The 23,219-nt window shown below is 42.8% G+C and overlaps 1 protein-coding gene across 2 annotated transcripts in view; it reads right to left on the reverse strand.

Annotated features, from left to right (window-relative positions):
• Window positions 1–23,219, reverse strand: part of NIPAL1 (NIPA like domain containing 1) — a 45,271-nt gene that overhangs the window by 14,808 nt on the left and 7,244 nt on the right. The window contains exons 1-4 of one of the 2 annotated variants that reach the window (XM_073342108.1): window positions 7,320–7,346; window positions 4,552–4,818; window positions 3,402–3,458; window positions 1,940–2,030 (exon numbers count right to left, since the gene is read on the reverse strand). In XM_073342108.1, coding sequence (XP_073198209.1) covers window positions 1,940–2,030; window positions 3,402–3,458; window positions 4,552–4,818; window positions 7,320–7,329 — 425 coding nt within the window. In that variant the 5' untranslated portion in view covers window positions 7,330–7,346. Of the gene's footprint in view, window positions 1–1,939; window positions 2,031–3,401; window positions 3,459–4,551; window positions 4,819–7,319; window positions 7,347–23,219 lie in introns of those variants that run through there. The other variant, XM_073342107.1, reaches the window with a different exon arrangement.

Here is a 23,219-nt window from a genome sequence, read left to right on the forward strand (position 1 = left end):
TTTGTTTGGCTTTAACTTTGAGCCACTGGTTTTTGTTATGCCTTTCTTTGCTTGATTAAAGAGCCTTTAGTACCCAATATTTTCTCCCTGTAATCAAATCTCAGACTTTGAGACCAAAAGGGACCATCATAATAATCTAGTCTGACGTCTTGCACAGCGCAGGCCACAGAACTTCACCTACCCACTCCTGTAATAAGCCCATAACCACTCGCTGAGTTACTGAAGTCCTCAAATCTTGATTTAGGACTTAAAATACAGAGAATCCACCATTTATTCTAGTTCAAACCAGCAAATGACCTGTGCCCCCCGGTGCAGAGGAAGGCAAAAAATCCCTATGATCTCTGTCAATCTGACTTGTGGGAAAAATTCCTTCCCAACCCCAGATATGGTGATCGTGACCATGTGGTGAGACCCATCAGCCAGACACACAGGAAAGAATTCTCTGTAGTAACTCAGAGCCCTCCCCATCTAGTATCCCATCTCTGGCCACTGTAGATAGTCCTCCCAGATGGGCCATATGACATTGTAGGCAACCTCCTCATACCACCCCCTCCATAAACTTATCAAGCTCAGTCTGGAAACATGTTAGGTTTTTTTGCCCCCACTACTGCCCTTGGAAGGCTGTTTCAGAATTTCATTCCTCTCATGGTAACCTTCATCTAATTTCAAACCTAAACTTGTTGACGGCCAGCTTATATCCATTTCTTCTTGTGCCAGCCTTGACCCTTAACTGAAATAGCTCCTCTCCCTCCCTGGTTTTTATGCTCCTGATATATTTATAAAGAGCAACCATATCTCCACTCAGCTTTTGTTTTGTTAGGCTAAACAAGCGAAGCTCATTAAGTCTCCTTTTGTAAGGGAGATGCTCATAAGAATGGCGATACTGGGTTAGACCAAAGGTCCATCTAGCCCAGGATCCTGTCTTCCAACCATGGCCAATGCCAATCCAGAGGGAATGAACAGAACAGGTAATCATCAAGTGATCCATCCCCTCTCGCCAATTCTCAGCTTCTTTTTCTAAAATGTATACTCTAGGAATTATATGGGAGAAGTTCTATGGCCTGTGTTATTGAGGAAGTCGGACTAGATCAGAGGTTCTCAAACTGTGGTCCGCGAGCTCCATTCAGGTGGTCCGCGGATAGTTCCCTCTAAGGTGCGCACCTGGGCAGCCGCACACAAGAGAATGAAGGGTCACCCACCTAATTAGTGGAGCCACGCCTGTGCAGCCGCACTAATTAGGTGCCTGGACCCTGGAAAAGACGCACATATAAGGTGAGATGGTGGCCTTGGTGGGAAGAGAGGGTAGGTGGGAAGGGGCAGTGAGGTGAGAAGAGGGGGTGGGGGGAATTTCGGATATGTAGGACTGTGGCAGTCAGCAAGAAAGAGGCAAACTTTCCCCAGCTCCAGGGCTGCAACTGCCAGGGAGAGACAGCCTTCCTTCCCAGCTCTGTGGCTGCTGTGGCAGGGGAGAGAGGGAGAGATCCCCCTCCTTCCCAGCCCCAGCTCTGGAGCTCCCACAGCAGGGGAGAGAGAGCACAACCATCGCATTAGAAAGGTAAGACTACTGATATTAAAATAGGAGTTGTGTGCTTTTATTTGTAGAATAAAAAACGATTATTAAGTTTTTTTAATATACCACTTTTATCCAAAGCACTTTACAATAGTTAGCTAATGGTACAAACAACATTTGGAAAGATTAAGTGGTCCGCCAAGTGGTCCGCAATTTTCAAGTGGTCTGCAAAAAAAAAAAAAGTTTGAGAACCACTGGACTAGATGATCCCAGTGGTCCCTTCTGGCCTTGTAATTTAGGAGCCAAATTTTTATCTGGATTTGCCATACAGAGTTTTCTTTTAAAATCCTCCCTGTGCAATAAAAATACAGTATTTTCTTATATAGTAAAAGGCTCACTTCTCAGTGGCTGCTTTTGACTCATACTAACCTTATAAGAACACTCAGTGCACCCAATGGGGTAACCAAGGTTGCAGGTGCAAAGGCATAGGCAGCAAAGTTGGCAGCCTCCCCTACTCCCACTAGAAGAGAAACAATATTAGTACAGAAAAAACTGCTAGAAGTGTTAAGATGATGGGCGCTAGACAGAAGATAAGATGTTTGACAAGAAAGGTAGGTAGTAAAATAATATTTCTTATTATCCACACTAATGTCCAAACATATTCAAAATTATACATATCTACCAATTACTGCTGGATGTAACCAAAATAAAGATATTACAGAGTTAATACACACACAGGAACAGTTTTCAAATTACTGTATTGGTATATTAAAATGTAACAGTAATGGTAGCAGTGAGGACAGCTTTTCATGTACTACTATTTTCCTCTTTCCACACAACTCCAGTTTGTATTCCTAGGTTTGTTTAACAGGATTGGGGGCAGGAGGGAAGAGAACAAAAAATCAAACAAGTCTTTTTTCCCTTGAAGTCTTTTTATTAAGATTTTTAACATCCTGTAACGGGGTCAGCACCCGCCTCTCATGGGGGCCCCTTTTCTCTGGCCAATATACTTGCAATCACTGCCCTTTTTATGGAGGGCATCCTTCTCTTGTGGATGGCCCCCTTTCTCTCTGTTATATATGAGCTTGCTTTTTCTTTTGGTCTTACGTAAGGGTGGGGCCTGCCTCTCTCAAGCACCCCAGCAGCTGCTGATTCTCTCGGCTGGTCTTCAACAGCTCAGCCCTCCAGCCAAGCTGCACACACTGTCCCCCCCTTTTGGGATACACAGTCCCAAGTTCTTATCACAGCCCTGGTATGGGACTGCAGCTCTTAAGCTTCTTCCCAGAGGCACTGCCTTCTTCAACCACCCAGCTGGGGCCCATCTCAGTACCCACAGCTGGTGGTGTTTCAGCAGGCCTCCCTAGGCTCAGTCTTCAGCCAAACCAGCAGAGCCCATCTCGGTACCCTCATTGGCCTAGCCGGGTTCTGTGCTCAGTTCCCCTGCATTTCACTGACCTTCCACTGGTCCTGCTGCTCTTCCCGCAAGCCAGGCACATAGTCTTCAAAAACCTTCCCTGGGCTTCAGTCCTGTCTGCTGTGAGCTCTCCACAGTACTACTGTTCTTTCAGCCACCCAGTCTTCACTCCTCAAGCTCAACCCAGCAACTGAACTTCTCTGCTCTGCTGCTTGTCTTATATAGGGCCCTTCTGGCCCCTTATTGGTTGCTCCAGCAGCCCCTCTGATTGGCCACTCTTCTGCAGCCACTCTAGGCTGCCTGGAGAACTTCTCACTGCTCTGTTCTGGACCAGAGTGATGTAGGGCCATGAAGCCTTCAGCAGGTGCCTCCAAACCTAGTTCTCCCTGCCACACACCCCTTTTAAAGTTACACACATTGCTCTGTTTTAGATGTACTTTAACAAAGAAAGGTAGAAACATTTTTACTGTGACTCACTTGAAAGTAATCCTGCCCACCAGAGCCATTCCTTCAAGTAAGAATATCCACCCTGTCCTGAAAAGATAATTTTTAATATTAGAAAAAAAAGTTAAAATGATGCTTCAAAATTCTGATTTGTCATTAATATTTCAAATTCTACAGATTATAAAACTTATTCAAATTGAAGTAGTTAAACTTGAATGTGCAATGCTTAGTCTCTATGGGATATGGAGAGAGTCAGCTACACCTAATTTTGAGTTATTCTTAAAAATATAATTGTTTAATATTAAATTCTATTATTTCAAGTCCTGTATCTTGAACTTTCAGTAGACACAAGAAGGGATAATAAGACTTCATTAATTAGGATTACTCATGTGCTTAAAGTAAAGCATATGTTTAAGTTATTTGCTACATCAGAGCCTACATAGCTATCTATACCAAGACACATCTGGAACACGCTTACAGGTCCGTAAAACTTGTTTTTCTACATAAAAATAAAGCTGCTAGTTATCCAAAGCTTTCTCATCCAAAATACAAACAAGTTATATGTTGAGAGATCCATTTTTCCTCAAATACTGAGAGCATCCAGAATGGTAGGGTATTATATTTTGCAGGAAACATTGCAAACAAAAGAAAAATAGCGAAGCAAAACAAACTCAAAACCTTCAAAAAAGGATTTAAGTGATAATTCTAATACCAGCATCCTACTGGGATTTTCAAAAGCACTCCAAACTAGTCTAATTCTATTCCTATTGACTTTGATGGGCCAATTCACTCTTACTGCAGAGATAATTCCTGTACTACACAGTTGTTAAAAATACTGCCAGCAAGTTAGCTAGTAAGTTTTTATTAATACTCTGTTTTGCAGTGACTTTTCCTGATAGCTTTTAATTTACAAAAACAGAGCTTAGTTATCTTCGGGTAGTGGGGCAGAGGAAGAACTTTTTATCTAGCTCCTAGGTATTATTGTGGTGGGTGCATTAGAAAGACCTTGGATACATATAAAACCCACTCCCATCTGCATCCCCCTAAAGGTCCTTAAATCCAATATTACCTGTAGTCAACTACAGAAAACATCAGTTGGCTTGAACCTTGAACTTGCTGACTTATGATAAAAAAATAGACAGACATTCTTTCTGTCAAAGATAAGCAAGTAAATATTTCTTACCAGCTCTGGTGACTCCCTTGTCAGCCAGTTGCAGAAGGCCCTTCTTTTTCAGTATAAAACTGGAGCCGACAAAAATACTAGAACCTATGGCCAGGGCCACACCCACATAGAGCCTATATTTGCTTCCCGCAGATGTGGAAACACTCAGGTTTGTTTCATTGGAATGATTGTCTGGATAGGTAAAGAAAGGGGCCTGTGTTTCTGACACATTGATGATCTGGCACCATGCTTCGTAAGAGTCACGACAAACCAAAGAAAGAACAGCACCTGGGGAACAGGGGGGAGGGGGGGAGAGAAAGATACTTTTCCTCTGTAAGATGCACGACAAAAACAAATGTAGAAAGCATAATACACAGCATTTAGAAAACCATCTAGTCCTCATACTGGTATTTATATATAAAAGTAATTTTAATAAATTGTGACCTGGTGAATGCGCACTAACAGGCCACTAACAAACAAAAGTTTAATTGTAGCTTGACTTACCCCACCCTTAGGAAAAGAATTAGTGGGGGCTGGAGGCTGCTGGCCAATCACATTCTCCAGCAAGGAGGACTCCACAGGTAGCTACTACAGGTATGTCTATACTTCAATTAAAAACATGCACCTGGCCTGTGCCAGCTGATTCGGGCTAAAGGGCTGTGAAACTGTGCTGTAGACATTCAGGCTTGGGATGCAGCCAGGTGGGAGGATACCAGAGCGAGGGCTGCAGTCCGAGCCTGACAGTCTACATTTCAATTAAACAGCCTCTTAGCCCTAGTGCTGTGAGCAGGAGTCAGCTGGGCAGGGGCCAGCCGCGGGTGTCTAACAGCCATGTAAACATACCCTACAGGACAGGTGGTAGCCCTGTTTTTCTATTTTGTTTCCTGGTAATTTAACTCCAGTTTATTTTGGGATGGGTTTTAACATCCAGCAGATGTTAAACTAGGAGAGTTTATTGTTAGCAGATCCCTTTTTGAAAGAACAGAGACATTTTTATGCTGATGGATCCTTATTTTTCATACAAAATAATGGAAAATTACTTTTGTTCATCCTATTATAAAATTCTAATGCGTAGTAGCTCTCATCTAGCTAATTCATTTCTCTTTAAATTAATCCTAGTCCAGGGGTGGCCAACCTGTGGCTCCGGAGCCACATGCGGCTCTTCAGAAGTTAATATGCAGCTCCTTGTATAGACAGCGACTCCGGGGCTGGAGCTACAGGCACCAACTTTCCAGTGTGCCGGGGGTGGGAGGGGCTCACTGCTCAACCTCTGGCTCTGCCAGAGGCCCTGCCCCTTCTCCACCCCGAGCCTGCTGTGCCCTCACTCCTTCCCCTTCCCTGAGCCTCCTGCATGCCACAAAACAGCTGATCGGGAGGTGGGCAGGGAGCGGGAGGCGCTGATTGGCAGGTCTGCCAGTTGGTGGGAGGCGCTGGGAGCAGGGGCGTGGAGCTGACATATTATTGTGGCTCTTTGGCAACGTACATTGGTAAATTCTGGCTCCTTCTCAGGCTCAGGTTGGCCACCCATATGCTAGACTGTTTATAATGAAATACTTTTTGCTTAATTTGTAAGAGACCTAGAATTTACTATGATTTGATGAAATTAATCAATTTATTCCCCGCTTCTCAACTTTTAAATTAGATAAAGAAAGCCCAGTTGTTATTGTATTCATTTATGTCATTTTATCAGTTGGATACTTTCCCAAAGCTGAAGAAAATTATGAGCAAAACTAACTGTGAGAAAAAAATTAGACAAAAAAATGTGAATAAAAACTGGGGGTTCTTTAAGAAGAGTTTATTAGATGGCCAAAAAGCCACGATTCCATAACGAAGAGAGAGAACAACTTTGGCTAAAAGCCCATCCAGATTCAGTGGCAAAGTGAAGGCAGCAATTAGAAATAAAGAAGCAAGATATAACAAGTGGCGAAAAAGAGAAATAGGTAGCAATCAATATAAATTAGAATTTATGAAGCGCAGAAAATTGATAAGGAAAGCTAAAAACATAAATGAAAAAAAATCCATGGCCAGCAGGCCTATGAACAATAATGAGCTTTTTATGTATATTAAAAACAAAAGAAATCCTAAACATTGTATAGGCCCATTAGTAGATGGAGATGGTAAAATTGTTAATAATTCTGTAGAAAAGGCAGAAATATTCAATAAATATTTCTATTCTTTATTTGGAAAGAAGTATCACATAAGAATGAGGAAGTACTTTTTAGTCCACTAGTAACTAGGGAGCATGTTAATCATCGTCGATTAGGGATAAATATTTTAAAAGTAAGCAGGCTTGGATAACTTGCACCTAAGACTCCTAAAAGAATTGGCTGAAAAGATCTCTGACACACTGTTGTCAAATTTTGAACAAATCTTGGAATACCAAGAAAATTCCAAAATACTGGTAAAATGCTAATGTGCCAATATTCAAAAAGGGCAAGCAGGATGACACGGGTCACTAATGACTGGTTAGCATGACATCAATCCCAGGCAAAATAATGGAAAAGTTGATACAGGATTCAGTTGATAAAGAACGACGAACATAATTAATGCCAGTCTACATGCTTTTGTGGAAAACAGATCTTCTCAAACAAACCTGATTTCATTCTTTGATGAAATTACAAGTTTGGCTGATAAAAGTAAGTGTGTAGATGTAATATACTTAGACTTGTGTACAGTGTTTGATTTAGGACTGCATGACATTCTGATTAAAAAAGTAGTACTATAGAATATCAATAAGGCACACATTAAATAGATTAAAAACTAACAAATCTCAAAACATAAATTGTCACCGGGAATCATCACAGAAGAGGTTTCTAGTGGGGTTCCAGAGATATTGATACTAGGTCCAACACTATTCAACATTTTCATCAGTGATCTGGAAGTAAATATAAAATCAGAGCTGACAAAAATTTGCAGATAACACAGACTGGTACAGTGGTAAATAATGATGATGAGAGGGCAGTCATAGAGAGCTTCATAGATCATTTGGTAGACAAGGCCTATTCAAACAAAATGTGTTTAAATACATCCAAATGCAAAGTTATACATCTAGGAATAAGGAATGCAGGCCATACCCACAGAAGGGGGGATTGCATGCAGGAAAGCAGTGACTCGGAAAAGGATTTAGGGGTCAGAGCTCCCAGAGAGTAAAGCTATTGCAAAAAAGGCTAATGGGATCCTTGGATATATAAACAGGGGAATAGTGAGCAGGAGCAGGAAGGTTTTATCTGAGAGTCATGTACTGGAATACTGCATACAGTTCGAGGGTATGCTCCATGAAGGTACTTAGGTGCCTACATCCCATTTTTAAGCCCCACTTAAGATCCACAAAGCTCCCGCTCAGCTGCCGCCTAAACCTGGAGGTGCCTAAATTCACTCAGCGCCTAAGATTTTGCATCTGGGCATGCACACTGCAACCTCATTCTAGGCACCAATTTCCCACCTAAGCATTCCCACTGTTGCCTCTCTCTAGGTGCTCAGGCACTCATCTCCTGCCTAAGAAGACCCAGAGTGATCCACAAACTGGAGAAGACAGGCGTTTGGCCACCTAAGTTGCATGTGGAACCCAATCTAGCATGTACTTTCAGAGGCTGCCTAGCCCCACAAAACAGCCAGGGAGTTGGGGGAGAGTTGGAGGCTTCCCCTTATAACCTTTAGCTTAGAGTACCCACCCAGCATGTGGAAAGCTCCTGATTCAAGATCCTCTTCTCCCTGAGGGGGAAAAAGAATCTAAACAGGGATTTGCTACCTCTCAGGCTATTGCCCTAAACAGTAGGCTGTAGTGTCATTCTAACTTTTTCACTGGCCCAATTAATATTTAATGATTCAGTTATTTAATAGTAGAACAACTTCAATAGGAGAGACAGAGGGAGACCCACATCAGAATATTCCATCGTCTAATGGTTAGGGTGCTCACCTGAAATATGGCAGAGCCCTGTTCAAATCCCTTCTAGGGAGAAGACTAGGCTTCAGATCCTGAACTGCAATATTTACACAGCTATTTTCAGTGTGGTAGCTCAAGCCTGACTTGACTCAGACTCTGAGATTTCCTGCCATTCATTGAGTAGACGCAGTGTAACATGCCTTCCTCTCCCCGTTCACTGTATAGGGAGATTGGCTTTGTGAATCACAGTGTTGTTCCTGTAATTTTCTAAGTGTCTAAAAGTTAAGTGCTGCAACACTCAGTGTAGTAATGCTTAAGTCCTTCTATGGATCTGGGCCCTGGTGTCTACAGTTTAAAAAGGAGGTTGAAAAATTAGAGATGGTGTAGAAAAGAACCACACAAATGATTCAAGGGCTAGAGAAAATGCCTTACTGGGAGAGGCTTAAAGAGCTCATTCTGTTCCATTTACCATAAAGAAGATTGAGAAATTAGTTGATTACAGTGTATAAGTACCTACATAGGGAGAAAATACTGGGTACTAAAGGTCACTTTAATCTAGAAGAGAAAGACACAACAAAAATCAATGGCTGTAAGATGAAGCCAGACAAATTCAAATAAGAAATTTGGCACAAATTTTTAGCAGTGAGGATGATTAACTATTGGAAAAAACTACCAAGGGAAGTGGTGGATTATGCATCTCTTGATGTCTTCTAATCAAGACTAAATGCCTTTCTGGAAGATATGCTTTAGCCTAATATATGCTATACTTTAGCCAAACAAGCCTTCAGCCTCAATTCTAGGTGACTGAGTGAAATTTAATAACCTGTGATGTATAGTCCAGACGAGATGGTCTAATGGTCTATGCTGACCTTAAACTATGAATCATTAACAGCATGTCCCTCCTTTTGAACCATAAGATCAAATTGGACTAGATCAGGACTTTTTTTCTTTTCAGCCAACCCACCTGAAAGTCTATGGATTTAACTATTTAAATTTTAAAATCAATTCAATAGATGTTTGTATATCAGATTTGCTTGTTGTTTAGAAGTTGGTAGAGTTTAAACATATTAAAATAGCCTTATTAATGTTATTTAACAATCCTACGTTCAAAAAACAGAATTTAGATTTACATGACCAGTTTGATGCCTAACTTGCCTAAATGGGAAAAGGAAATCAAATTAGAATAACATCACAGGTAAGAGAGGAAATTTGGAAAGTAACAAAAAATATTCCATCATCTTACAGGGAACAAATCAAAATTCAGCCATTGGAAAAGAATGTTACTTGTAACAAGCTTGTAAGATTGCTTGTTAGAGCTAATTGTAACATGACTTACTTGTGCTGATATTAACATGATTATTTTTTTAAAACAAGTTTAAAAAACAACAAATGTAGAAATAGACTAAGTGAAAATAGCAGGATAGATACAGGGATTTAAAAAGTTTTATTTAAAAAAGTAAGGTGAGAAAGAGGTAGATAATTCAGGAAGGGGGTCTCATTTGTTCACATACAAAAGTTTCTTTTCCTGTTCCTCTGTCCTTTAATCCGTTCTTTGACCCTTTTCCTAAACATACAGGAAATGGATTGCTAACTGCCACGTACAATTGTTTATTGTACTTTGTACAGGTCAGGTATACTGCCAGTATCTGTTTATACAAACACAGGCAATGTTTATATTAGTTCAGTTGAAAGTGATGACTGAATTATAAAACAATGCAAGACTAAAGGTTTAGTTGTGAGAAGTGAATAAAAATTTAGTTCCCAATCCTATAAACGCTTACACATGTGGGCACTCATGTAAAGTTGAGCATTACCGTTTACAGCAGTGTTTTTCAACCTGTGCTTCACAGACACCTGGGAATCCACAGACTATGTCTAAGATTTCCAAATGGGTCCACATATCCATTCAAAAATTTTTAGGGGTCCACAAATGAAAAAAGGTGGAAAACCACTGGTTTTCAGGATTGGGTCCTTAATATTCAGTTTCACAACTACTTACAGTATCTAACCAACAAATGCTGCTGGGCAGGTCCTTCTGCTATCTGGATTTTGATCTACAGCTTTGAACATGCTGTATGGAAAAAAGTAAAAGCCATTGAAGAAGAATAATCTTTATTCTGAATTAAGAAAAAAAAAAGACATTGATCAGCTGGGAGGTAAAGAAAATCAGAACATTTTAAGTAGAGCCTGTGGATTGATATCAAACACCAGAAGTGGCATTCTTTATCAGTAAGGGGAAGCACAGCCTCAGTAAGCACTGCACATCCAAGCTGGTCGAGTCAAAGTAGGAAACTTTTAAAACTACCAAAAGCAGCAATGAGGGCAGGAAAAAAAAGTGGGAGAGAGTGGAACAAAGTTGAAGAAGAAATGATTTGTTACCTCTCTTAACTGTTGTTCCTAGCGATGTGTTGCATTTGTCCATTACACTACATGTGTGCATGTCTTGTACACTGGTGCCAGAGAGTTTTCCCTAGCAGTACCCATAGGGGCTGCTACACCTGTGCGTTGGTGTCCCTTGTTCTCTGAGCTGAAGGTAGAAAGGGGCAGAACCAGTGGTGAGCTGGAGCCAGTTGTTAAATTTAGAAGGCCTTTTAGAACCGGCTGTCCCGTAAGGGACAACCGGTTCTAAAAGGCCTTCTAAATTTAACAACCGGCGAAAAGTGGCACCTTAGGTGCCGACTCCGTGGGTGCTCCGGGGCTGGAGCACCCACGGGGAAAATTTGGTGGGTGCAGAGCACCCACTGGCAGCTCCCCGCCCTGCCCCAGCTCACCTCACCTCCACTCCGCCTCCTCTCCTGAACACACTGCCCCGCTCTGCTTCTCTGCCCCCACCCGCCCAGGTTTCCCGCGAATCAGCTGTTTGCGAGGGAAGCCTGGGAGGGCTGAGAAGCAGGCGGCGGCTTCGTGCTCAGGCCCAGGGAGGCAGAGCGGAGGTGAGCTGGGGCAGGGCGGCGTGAGGAGGGCCACCCGCACCACAGCAGGTTACTCGGTGGGCGCGCAGGGGAACCGCTCCCCGCCCCAGCTTGCCTCCACCTCCCTGGGCCTAAGTGCGAAGCCGCTGCTTGCTTCTCAGCCCTCCCCAGCTTCCCGCGCGAACAGCTGATTCGCGGGAAACCTGGGGGGTGGGGCGGAGAAGCAGAGTGGGGCAGCACATTTAGGAGCGGAGGCAGAGCAGAGGTGAGCTGGGGCCAGGTGCGGGGTGGGGAGCCGCCGGTGGGTGCTCTCCACCCACCAAATTTTCCCCGTAGGTGCTCCAGCCCCGGAGCACCCATGGAGTTCGTGCCTAAGGCGCCACTTTTGATGTGATCAGTGGGAGAAGTGGCCACTCCCCCGCTCCCCCCCAGCTATGCTACACCACCTCTTGGAGCCAGAGGGACCTGCCGGATGCTTCCTGGGAGCCGCCCCAGGTAAGCACTGCTGGGACTCCCCACCTCGCCCCCCACAGCAGGTCCCTCTGGCTCATAGGGGCGGGGCACAGTGGGCACCCACTATGGTAGCCCATGAGACCCTCCTGCCCGGTTCTGGGGGCAGTCAGGGGACAGAGGAGTGGGGTGGATGGAGCAGGGGTCCCGGGGGGCAGGGGCAGGCCACAACCCTTTTGTGGGGTGAGGAGGGAACCGGTTGTTAACATTTTGGCAGCTCATCACTGGGCAAAGCCACTTTGCCCATCCTTCAGTACCTTCTGACCAGAGTCTTAGATGAAAGACTCTGATGCACTGGGGAAGGAGGGTGGTTCATGCAATAGACATTTGCAACACATCTCAAAGAACAACAATTATGGAGAGGTGAGTAACCATTTTTAATTCTTCAAGTCATTGCATATGTCCATCACAGTAGATAACTCCCAAGCAGTTTCCAATAGAAGTGGGGCTAAGAGTCTCATCAGAAGAGGGACTACAGGACTGCTTTCCCTAAGTTGCTTCTTCTCTTGATGCAGTGGTAATCGCATAATGTTTAGCACAAGCATACACTCAGGGCTGGATTACCCAGTGGGCAGACTAACCACGTGCTTAGGGCACCAGCAAAGCAGGGGGCACCAAAAAAAAAAAGTTTTTTTTTAAAATATTGATATTTGATATTTCAAAAAAAGCATCGAAGTAGTCATCATGAGAAAAATCAGAACTTTGTTAAACTTCCTTACACTCCACTACAAACTCTTCCCCCATTTTTCTCTTCTCTTTTTATTACTCATCCCCACCTAAACCAGCGGGGGTGTCCTACTAACGTAGATCGAAATAATGTGAGGAAATCAGATCCTGTCATGTATTGTGACTCAGTTTGACCCATTTTTAGCAGGCCATATCTCAAAATATGGGAATGCTGGCAAAGGTAACCCACCACACTTATCCAAGACAATATGTGATGAACTCATTGGTCTAATGAGTGACAAAGTTCGTTCAGCTATTGTGGATGAAATAAGTACTGCTGGGTACTTCAGTTTATCTGTCGACTCTACACCTGATCTTTCACATACTGATCAATTGAGTATTGTACTAAGATATGTGTCTCCCACAGATGGAAAACCAGTTGAACGATTTATAACATTCCTCAATTTGAAAAGCCACACTGCTGAAGAAATGGCAAATCAAGTACTGCATTATCTGTGCCAAGTTTGCAAAATAGGTTTCTCAAAGTGCAGAGGTCAATCTTATGACAACGCTGCCAACATGTCAGGGCGTTATCAAGGAACGCAGAAGAAGCTTTTAGAACAGAACAAATATGCCATATTCATGCCATGTGCTGCACACTCTCTCAATCTTGTTGGCCGCAGTGCTGTTGATTGTTGTCCAGTGGCAGTAAGTTTTTTCTCAACAGTCCAGTTACTTTATTCATTTTTCTCTGCCTCAACACATCGATGGGCAGTTCTTAAAACATATTTGGGCAATGATGATGTGTTGAAATCTCTTTCTAATACTCGCTGGGAGGCACATGCAGTGGCAACAAGTGCAATTCTGGAGTCCTACTCAAAGACTGTGGATGCATTAGAAAGTATAGCTGAAGACCAATTACAAAAGGGAGAAACTACACGAGAGGCAGAAAACATTGCAAACAAGATGCAAGAACTAGAGTTTGTATTCACATGGACCATGTGGAATGAAATTTTACAACACTTTTACCACACAAGTCAAGCTCTCCAAGAAAAAGAATTGGATTTGAAAACATGTGCAGACCTCTGTCAATCATTAGCAGACCACTTACACACTTTGAGGAATGATTTTGAAAGATTTGAAGACATATCAAAAGATATCTTGCCTGATACTAACTACAAAGAAGCCCAGTCCCGCAAGCGAATCAGGAAAAAACAAGCAAATGATAGCAGTGCAAAAGAAACAGCATTGAATCCTAGAGACAAATTTTGCATATCTACTTACTACACTATAATTGATACACTTGAAGCTCATATGAAGAGAAGAGGTGAAGCGTACGAAGAAGCACCAAGTAGATTTTCTTTTCTAAACAATATGGACTTATCTGACTAACAATATTCACAAGGTTCCCAAAAGCTAGTTGACTCATACCCTGTTGACTTGAACATGAATCTCTGTGGAGAAGTATGGCAGTTCCACTGTTATTTGCACGCAAAGTTTAATGAAACAGAAAAAATGAAATTCAGTCACATTGATTTTCATGACACAATACTGAAAGATGGAATACAATGTGTATTTCCAAATGTAGAGACTGCACTACGCATTTTTCTAACATTGATGATTACTAACTGCTCTGCAGAACGCTCTTTCTCTCAGCTGAAAAGAATAAAAAACCGTCAGAGAACAACAATGTGTCAGGACAGACTTGATTCACTTTCCCTATTGTGTATGGAAGCGGACATGCTTCGTCGAGTCAGCTTCGATGAACTTATCCAGAATTTTGCAGTCAGAAAATCTAGAAAGAAGCTATTTTAATTTCAGCATACATGTAAGTTTTGTGTCATTTCGAAAACTAAAATTTTATTTTACAGTATAGTATTGTTTTTATTTTGAATTACATATGGGGGGAGCACCATAATCTTTTCAGTGCTTAGGGCCTCTAAAGGTTTTAATCCGGCCCTGCATACTCTGAAGACCGTAGTGCTACTCTGCAGATGTTCACAACACGGACATTTCTCACAAACACCGTGGAAGCTGCGTGTGATATGGCTGAATGTACAGAGTGCTTTTCAGGAGGTGCGATGCCCTTCATCTTGTAGCACATGACATTACTGCTGGTGATCCATCTGGATGGTCATTGTGCTGTTCCACGATTCCCTATCATTCTTTCTACTTAGGAGACAAGCAGCTGTGAAATGACCCAAAAGGGCTAATCTATCTAGATCTAAAGAAACCAGTGGCTCAGCGAACATCCAAAGTGTGGAGCTTTTGTTCATCTTTATAACCATGTGGCTTTGGAAAGACGACGGGTAATATACTGACTGGTTGAGGTGGAAATCTGATGCTACTTTGGAGAGAAATTTAGGGTGTGGCCTAATGCTTTACCTTGTCCTTGTTTAAAACAAAAACAAAAATTGTGTATGGAGAATCTGTTAGCAGGTGTGATGGGGTTTCCACCCCCCGCACTTGCCTTGAAGGGGTTAATGTAGACTAAGAAGCAGGGGGCCAATTAAGCAGACAGGCTACAGCTGAGGGGGATCAGGTGGCTTAAGTAATCCCCTGAGTGAATGAGGGAGCACAGCTGAGGAGGAAGGAGCTGGGCTGGGTTTATAAATGCAGGAAGCTGATGACACAAAGGGCTGTGTCACTCCCTGGGAGAAAGAAGGAATGTTTGGGGCTATATAGGGAGGTAGCCCACAGTTACTCCCTGGGGAGGAGAAAGTGGGGAGGCTGGCAAACCCAGAGAGGGTGGGAGAACCAGAAGTTAAAGAAAGGGCTTAGGAAAAAGGCAGTAAGGTCTAGGAGGCAACAGAACTTGACTGCTGACTAGAGGGTCCTTGAGCTGGAACCTGAAGTAGAGGGTGGGCCTAGATTCCCCTGCCAATCACTGGAGAAGGACTTTGAAAAGCCACACTGGTGAAGAAATGGCAAATCAAGTACTGCATTATCTGCGCCAAGTTTACAAAATAGATTTCTCAAAGTGCAGAGGTCAATCTTATGACAATCAGGGGCAGTGACAGGGAAGACAACCAGAGACTGCTAGTGAGGAAAGACTTTGATACCCTGGAAGGAGGAAACACATATAGTGACTTGGCTGGAGGGCCAAGTTGTGACAAAGAGGGAATACCCAGAGTTGCAGAGAGAGAGAGAGAGACTGGCAGCAGTATGTGCAGTGAGCAGCAGAAGGGGGGGCCTCAGACCTGGAAGGAGCTAACAGCCATAGAGGCCAGGAGGAAGCACCCCTAACAGTGGGCAGATCCTGTGACATCAGGGCACAGAGGTCTCCTATTGTCCTGGAAGAGGTGATGGCTGTTAAAAAAGCCACCTTTGCTCTGAGAGGTGTAACAATGAACAGGAGGCTAGTGGCTTGAAAGGGAGACCCATAAGGGCTGAGAACACTAGCTTCAAATCTCACTGTGGAGTAGGGTCTCTGATTGGCCTAGAAAGACTGTTTCCACCTTTTAGGAACTTGGTAGTCATAGGAATAGAGAATACAGTCCTGCCATGATATAGGAGAGAAATGCTGAAATTGTAGCCAAAAGGACTTTGATGGAGCTGACTGGCAAACTTGACTTTTTGAAGTGAAACAAATAGTCCAAGATATTTTGAATCATAGAATGAGTAAAAGAGATATCACATGGCTAGCTTCTCAGATGGAAAAATACTTCCACTTATTAAAGGTAAGTAGCTCTTGTTTCCCACTATTAAGCAAGACACTCTGGACGGCTTCTGAACAGTGAGCCTCTTCTGGTTTTACCCATTGAGGAACCAGGCTGAGAGGTGCAGTCACTGAACATTCAGGTGCAACACCAGCCAGCGATTCTGCAATATGAGGCCCTTGACTAAAGGCAGGAGTAAAAAAGTTTCCTGATTGACTTTTTGTGCCAGTCTGAGAGCTATGGCTGCCTTGCCCATGCTGGTGCAATGAATATCATTTTGCCTTCCTCTTGCCTCAGCTTAAAAATGCTCTTGGGAATCAGGAGCACTGAATGATAGGCATAGAGCAGGCTCCTATCTCAGAGGAAGAGAAACATTTTCAAGATGGACCTGGGGTTATGGCTGCCCTGGAATAGAAAAGAGGGTATTTCCTATTCTGAAGGGTTTGCAAATAAGTCCACTCTTGGGACTCCCCCTACTTGAAGTACTAATCTTTGAATAGCCATGTTGAGAGACAGTTCTTGATCCAAGATGAGCAACTTGCACAACAGGTCTGCTAATCAATTTTGAACTATCAGTAGGTCCGATGAGAGTCAGGGAATTCCATATACAAAAGTGCCAAAGCCTGACTGCCTCCTGGCACCCCTGCTCTCTCCCCAACTTGTTGGCACAGAACATTGCTGTACTGTTGTCAGTAAGTACGTGGATAGTTCTGCCCTGCACATGAGGCAGAAAACGATGGTGCACTGTGGCGACTGCCTGTAACTCTAAAATGTTTATATACAGCCCAGCCTCCTTGAGTGGACAAGACTTGAGCTTGCAGATCTCTCAGATACACTTCCCACCCCATGACTGAAGCCTCCGCTACCAAAGTCAAAGGGGGGAAGGGTGGGGAGACGGGGACCCCTTCTGCAAACATTGTCTTGGTTCATCCACCAATTCAAGGATAATAGGACATTGTCCTGAATACATACTAGTCTGTCCAGGTGATGTATCTGAGGGGCTACACCGACTTGAGCCACATCCATAACTCTCTGAGATGCAGCCTGGCATACAGGCAAGGAGTCCCATAAGTGAACACTGCCATATGCCCCAGGCTCTTGAAGCAGTTCTTCACTGACGTTTGGGGATGTCCCTTGAAGGATGCACGGAGGCCTTGTATAGATAGAAACCTTGGTAGCACTAGAAAACCGCTGGTCAGGGTTGAATTCAGGACTACCCCAATAAATTCTTTTCTCTACAGGGGTGCGAAGATCAATTTCTCTCCGTTCGCCTCCAGTCCTAAGCATGTAAATAGACAGTGTTTGATGGATATTTTCCTCCATCTGCTGATGGGAGTGACCCCACATCAGCAAGGGTATATCAGTAAATACCAGTGGCAGAAGTGGGCTGCCACTACTGCCATACAATTGGCAAAAACCCTCTGTGGATGATAGGCCAGAGGGTTATGTCAGCTGGAAAGGGTCTCTTCCTCCAATGAACTTTAGAAATGTTCTGTGGCATAGGTGGATCATGACATGGAAATACACATCCCTCAAGTCAAGGGCAGCATTCCAATCTCCCTGGATCTAATGAAGGTATAACAGTTGTGAAGAAAACCATATAGAACCGTAGCTTCTTCATGTACTTGTTCAAGATTCAAAGGTCCAAAATGGGACTGAGACCCCCTCATCCTGTTATGTCCTTTAGGGCTAACTCAGGCTAAGCAGCTGGGGATCACTTACTTATGCTTTAAAATTTTGCCCACTCCAAGTCCAAGCAGCATAGATACAAAGTTTCTTCTTGACAGGGATTTTTATTCCCTCCCCGCAGAGTTCAAGATGATGGGACGAGTCCTCATGCATATCTCCTCTACATGGGTGTAAGGGGAGCAATCTACAAAGTGTTCTTTATTTCACAATGGCTCATTTCACTTCAATGGACTTTTTTGTGTGCAGGGTCAAACACCTTCTCTAGAAGGCCCGTCTTTACATTAATTAATGCTGCTTTCCTGTTTGGAAAGTTATACAGTTTGCATTGTAAACTTCTAACACTTAATATAATCTTAATATCTGTACCCCAGGTCATAAGTGAGATGAATACATGCAGCATCCTACAAGCATTTCATAAATACCAATATAAATCTAATGCCTATTTTAATAATACTAACACACAGGTGAATCAGACTGGTTTCCAGCTATGTATTGGCCAGTGCTCAGATGAGGCCTAGGGTCCTTGGCATGAACTGGCACCTGGTCTGCCTGCATCACACCCACATCAAACTCTGAGAAGGAGTAGGAGTATTCCAAAGGCCCAAGTAAAACGGTACAGAGTGTCATCATCAGAGATTAGGACTGTGATTTACTGCAGTACTGGCAGCAACATCAGGGAGTTCTTGGCTATCAGTACCATGCACTGAGTTGGAATAGTTACTCTTGGTCTCTGAGTTGGCAGCAGGCACAATGGAAATGCTACCACACCTGAAGTTGCTGGCAGTGCAGCAGGCCCCAGTGTGGAAGCCAACATGTACACCACATGTGATGGCCTCAGCAAGGCACTGTCAGTCTGAATGTTCAATGAGGACTCTACCAAGAGGCTCACCACTTTCTTCACAGGTGTGTAGGCTTATGGAGGAAGAGGAATATCCTCTGACTGAGGTGGTTCTGATGCTAGACCTCCTTGAAGATGTACCTGAGGTTCTTCATTTTGCTCCCTAATTCTTGTCTTGAAGCCCCTGCAAATCGAACACTTATGCCTGACGTGACCCTCACCCAACCACTTCAGGCAGTGGGAGTGAGGGTCACTCACAGGCATCAGCTTGTGACTCCTGGAGCAGGGTTTGAAACAAAGGGACCTTGGGCAGAGCCTGGAGTCCACTGATTACTGACAGTCAGAACAATAGGTAGGTAGGAAAAGTGTTATTCAATTTTGGGTCCTTGGACCCCCCTTTTCTTTCTAAGTACTACTAGCAACAACTAACAAATGGTATAGTCACAGAAGGAGTGACCTGACAGCATGCTCTGACCACTGACGGTAAGAAGGGACTGGAGGATGGGCAGAACAGCTCTGCCCTTTTATTGCCTTGACTCAGAGCACCAGGGACATTAGGGTGCAGGCACAGAGACCCTATAGGTAGGGTGACCAGGACTGTCCCTATGATTTCATAGGGACAGTCCTGACTTTTGGGCCTTTTTCTTATATGGGCTCCTATTAACCCCCACCCCCGTCCCGATTTTTCACATTTGCTGTCTGGTAACCCTACCTATAGGTATTACTAGGGAAGACTCTCGAGCACTGGTACATGAGACATGCACACACTTAATGGACATATGCAATCGTTTAAAGAACTGAGGCATTTAAAAAAAATCTTTCTGTACTATTTCTCACTTTTTATTCCACATATTAAAAATGTCCGTGTGGATCTCCAACTATGCTTGACACAGCAAAAGATTTTTATTCAAAATGTACTGGATGCCACAGAGGTTGCACAAGAAAGACTTTATCCTCTGATCTTTGTGGGCACTGTAACAAAGAAAGAGGAACCCTGATCCATATGCTATACAACTTTTCAACTGTCAGGAAGCTGTGGAAAGAGGCAGCCACAAAAAATAAAATGGTGCTTGGCTTCAGCAGCCAAACCTCAACTGAAAATCATATCTCAGATTATTTACCTGCTAACCTGTGTTTAACTCCACCAGAAAGACTCTGGTTCTTGACGGCTGCAATGATCACCAAGCATAAAATGGAAGAGTGGGCTTATGCCCAAGAATAGAACAGTGGTATTTGGACCTGTTTGAGTTAGCAGCCAAACAAAGAATATCTTATCACTGTAGACCCCATACTTTTTCAACATTTTTTTAAATCCAAATGTATCTAATAGTTCAAAAATGCCAGACCTCCATTCCACTAACCTTGTCCTCTTTTCCCTTCCCTCCCCAGTGTTCTACTCCCATTCACAGACATCTCTTACTTTATTACTGACCCTAATATGTTCTTTCTATGTAATAGTGTCTGGTTTTATATTGTCTGGTCTTACAGATTTGACAAGTTGTAAAATTGTGTAATTGCATAGAATCATAGAAATGTAAGACTGGAAGGGACCTCCATAGCTCATCTAATCCAGGCTCCTCCACTGAGGCAGGACTAAGTATTATCTAGACCATTCCTGTTAGATTTTTGGCTAACCTATTCTTAAAAACCTTCAAAGACAGATATTCCACAACCTCTTCAGGTATTTTGTTCCAGTGCTTAATTATCCATACATTTAGGAAGCTTTTTCCTAATGTCCAACCTGAAACTGCCCTTGCTGCAATTTAAGCCCATTGCTTTATGACTTTCTCCAATTTGTCCCCATCTTTCCTGAAATGTAGCACCCAGAACTGGACACAATACTCCAGCTGAGGCCATATCTGCGCAGAGTAGAGGGGAAGAATTTCTACATGTCTTGCTTACAACACTCCTGCTAAATCATCCCAGAATGATGTTTGTGTGTGGTTTTTTTTTCTCCCCCCGCAACAGTTACACTGATTCATATTGAGCTTGTGATCCACTATGACCCCCAGATCCCTTTCTGCAGTACTCCTTCCTAGGCATCATTTCCCATTTTGTATGTATGCAACGGATTATTCCTTCCTACATGGATTACTTTGCATTTGTCCTTATTGAATTTCATCCTATTTATGTCAGACCATTTCTCCCGTTTGTGCAGATCATTTTGAATTTTAATTTTATCCTCCAAAGCACTTGCAAGCCCTCCCAGCTTGGTATTGTCCACAAACTTTATAAGTGTACTCTCTATGCCATTTTCCAAATAACTGATGAGGATATTGATCAGAACTGGACCCAGAACTGATCCTTGCGAGACCCCACTCGACTTGCCCTTCCAGCTTGACTGTGAACCACTGATAAACTACTCTCTGGGAACAGTTTTCCAACCACTTATACACCCACCTTATAGTAGCTCCATCCGTTATATTTCCTTAGTTTTTTTATGAGAAGGTCATGCGAGACGGTATCAAAAGCCTTACTACAGTCAAGATATACCACATCTACTGGTTCCCTACTATCCATAAGGCTTGTTACCCTGCCAAAGAAAGCTAATAGGTTGGTTTGACACAATTTGTTCTTCACAAATCCATGTTGACTGTTACTTATCACCATATTTTCCTTTCAGGTGTTCACAAATTGATTGCTTAATTATTTGCTCCATTATCTTTCCTGTACTGAAGTTAAGCTGACTGATCTGCAATACCCTGGGGTTGTCCTTATTTCCCTTTTTATAGATGGGCACTATATTTGCCCTTTTCCAGTCCTGTGGAATCTCTCCCATCTTCCTTACTTTTTGAAGTTAATCATGAATACCTCATATCTCCTAAGTCAGCTTCTTGAGTATTTTTGGATGTATTTTATCGGTCACTGGTGACTTATCCTCCTCTTTATAACAACTTTTTACATACTTGAATACTGTTACAAATCCCCTCTCTTAGTCTTTTCTTCTCCAGACAAAACATAGCCAATATTTTCAATCTTTCTTCATAGGTCATATTTTCTAGACCTTTGACTATTTTCACTGGAGAAAGTCCAGAGGAGAGCAATCCATCTGCCTCTTTCCTGAAGTGTGGTACCCAGAACTGGACACAGTACTCCAGTTGAGGTCTTTTCAGTGCTGAGCAGAGTAAAAATTACTTCTTTTGTCTTACTTACAACACTCCTACAAAATTCTATTGGCGATCCCATGAAGTGTGTCGTATTTGGCAACACCCAAGCTGTAAGTGATTTACCACTTTGTACTTTCATTGTCTTTCTTTATGAAAATTTAAAAAATCATTCAGATCCAATAAAATGTCTCTGGAATAATGACCACCTTGACAGAAAACGAACTCAAAACACCCTACTTTATACTGTATTATGGTGGGTGCATTTAAAAAGTTGTTCAGTAGTAGGTCACTTTAAACACACCTCATCCTGCCATGTGTCCTTACCGTTCCAATGTGACCTCCTATACTGTTTAAATATTTACTCTTTACAGCCACCTCATCACTCATAAAACTAATCTCGTACAGTTCAAACCTGATGCCCTACTCTATTCTAACTATAATCTTACTACAGTGTCCTACTCTGTTGTTTTGGGTAAGTGAAAGCTGATTAATTACAGTGGTTCTTTTTATTCAGAGCATATATAATTCTGCTTTTGTTAACTAACTTTAACAGCTGGAAAAAATACTGCTTTGTTAAAGTTTCAATTACAAGTAATATACATCTTTGATGGTAGGTTTACACTTCAAGTCTAAGGTGTAAATTCCATCTTGAGGAGACATAGCTGCACTAACTGGGATCAAGCTAGTGTGCTAAAAGCAGAGTGCATCTGTGGTAGCATGAGTGGTGGGAGAGGCTAGCCACCCCAAGTAAATGCCTAGCATTTCAGATAAGTACAAACAAAGGGCAGCGAGCTCCTCCTGCTGCAGATACTACCGCAGCTATCCTCTGTTTTTGGCACGCTAGCTTGTTCACAGTGAGCCTAGGTATATATCTCCTCGAGATCACATTCACGCCTTCCAGCTCTAGTGTAGTCATACCCCTGGGTCATCCAACATGTTCTCTTACAAGAAGAGAGAAGTATGGATTAGCATTTCTGATACTTTTAAGGGTTTTTTTTTTTTATTTTTAAATCACTGCCACACATCGTGCAAGCCTCTTTCACACATCATGGAAAAAGTAGGGTATAAACCCAATTTCCCTCTTCTCCTGCAACTTTACAGGTCACCTTCAAATATGCAAAGAAATTAATCTAAGCTTTTCACAGCACAAGTCCTTACTCATTTCAATGTGCGAATATCACAGGACCCTCAAATTAGTGAGTATTCTTACATAGTTCAACCTTTGGTGAGATGGATCCTCTGTGACGTCATCTTTCCCTTCTGCTCTCCACCCATTTTATTTCTCCCTTTGTGACAAGGGCCCTGAATTCTGGCAATTTTCACTTTGGTTGACACAATTCAGTTGGAACCACTCAACATTACTTGAGCTTTGATCAAGAAAAGTGATGCAGATGATACTAAACTGCTCAAGATAGTCAAGACCAA

This window comes from Lepidochelys kempii, chromosome 4 (genome assembly GCF_965140265.1).
Source record: "Lepidochelys kempii isolate rLepKem1 chromosome 4, rLepKem1.hap2, whole genome shotgun sequence".
Taxonomy (NCBI): Eukaryota; Metazoa; Chordata; order Testudines; family Cheloniidae; genus Lepidochelys; species Lepidochelys kempii.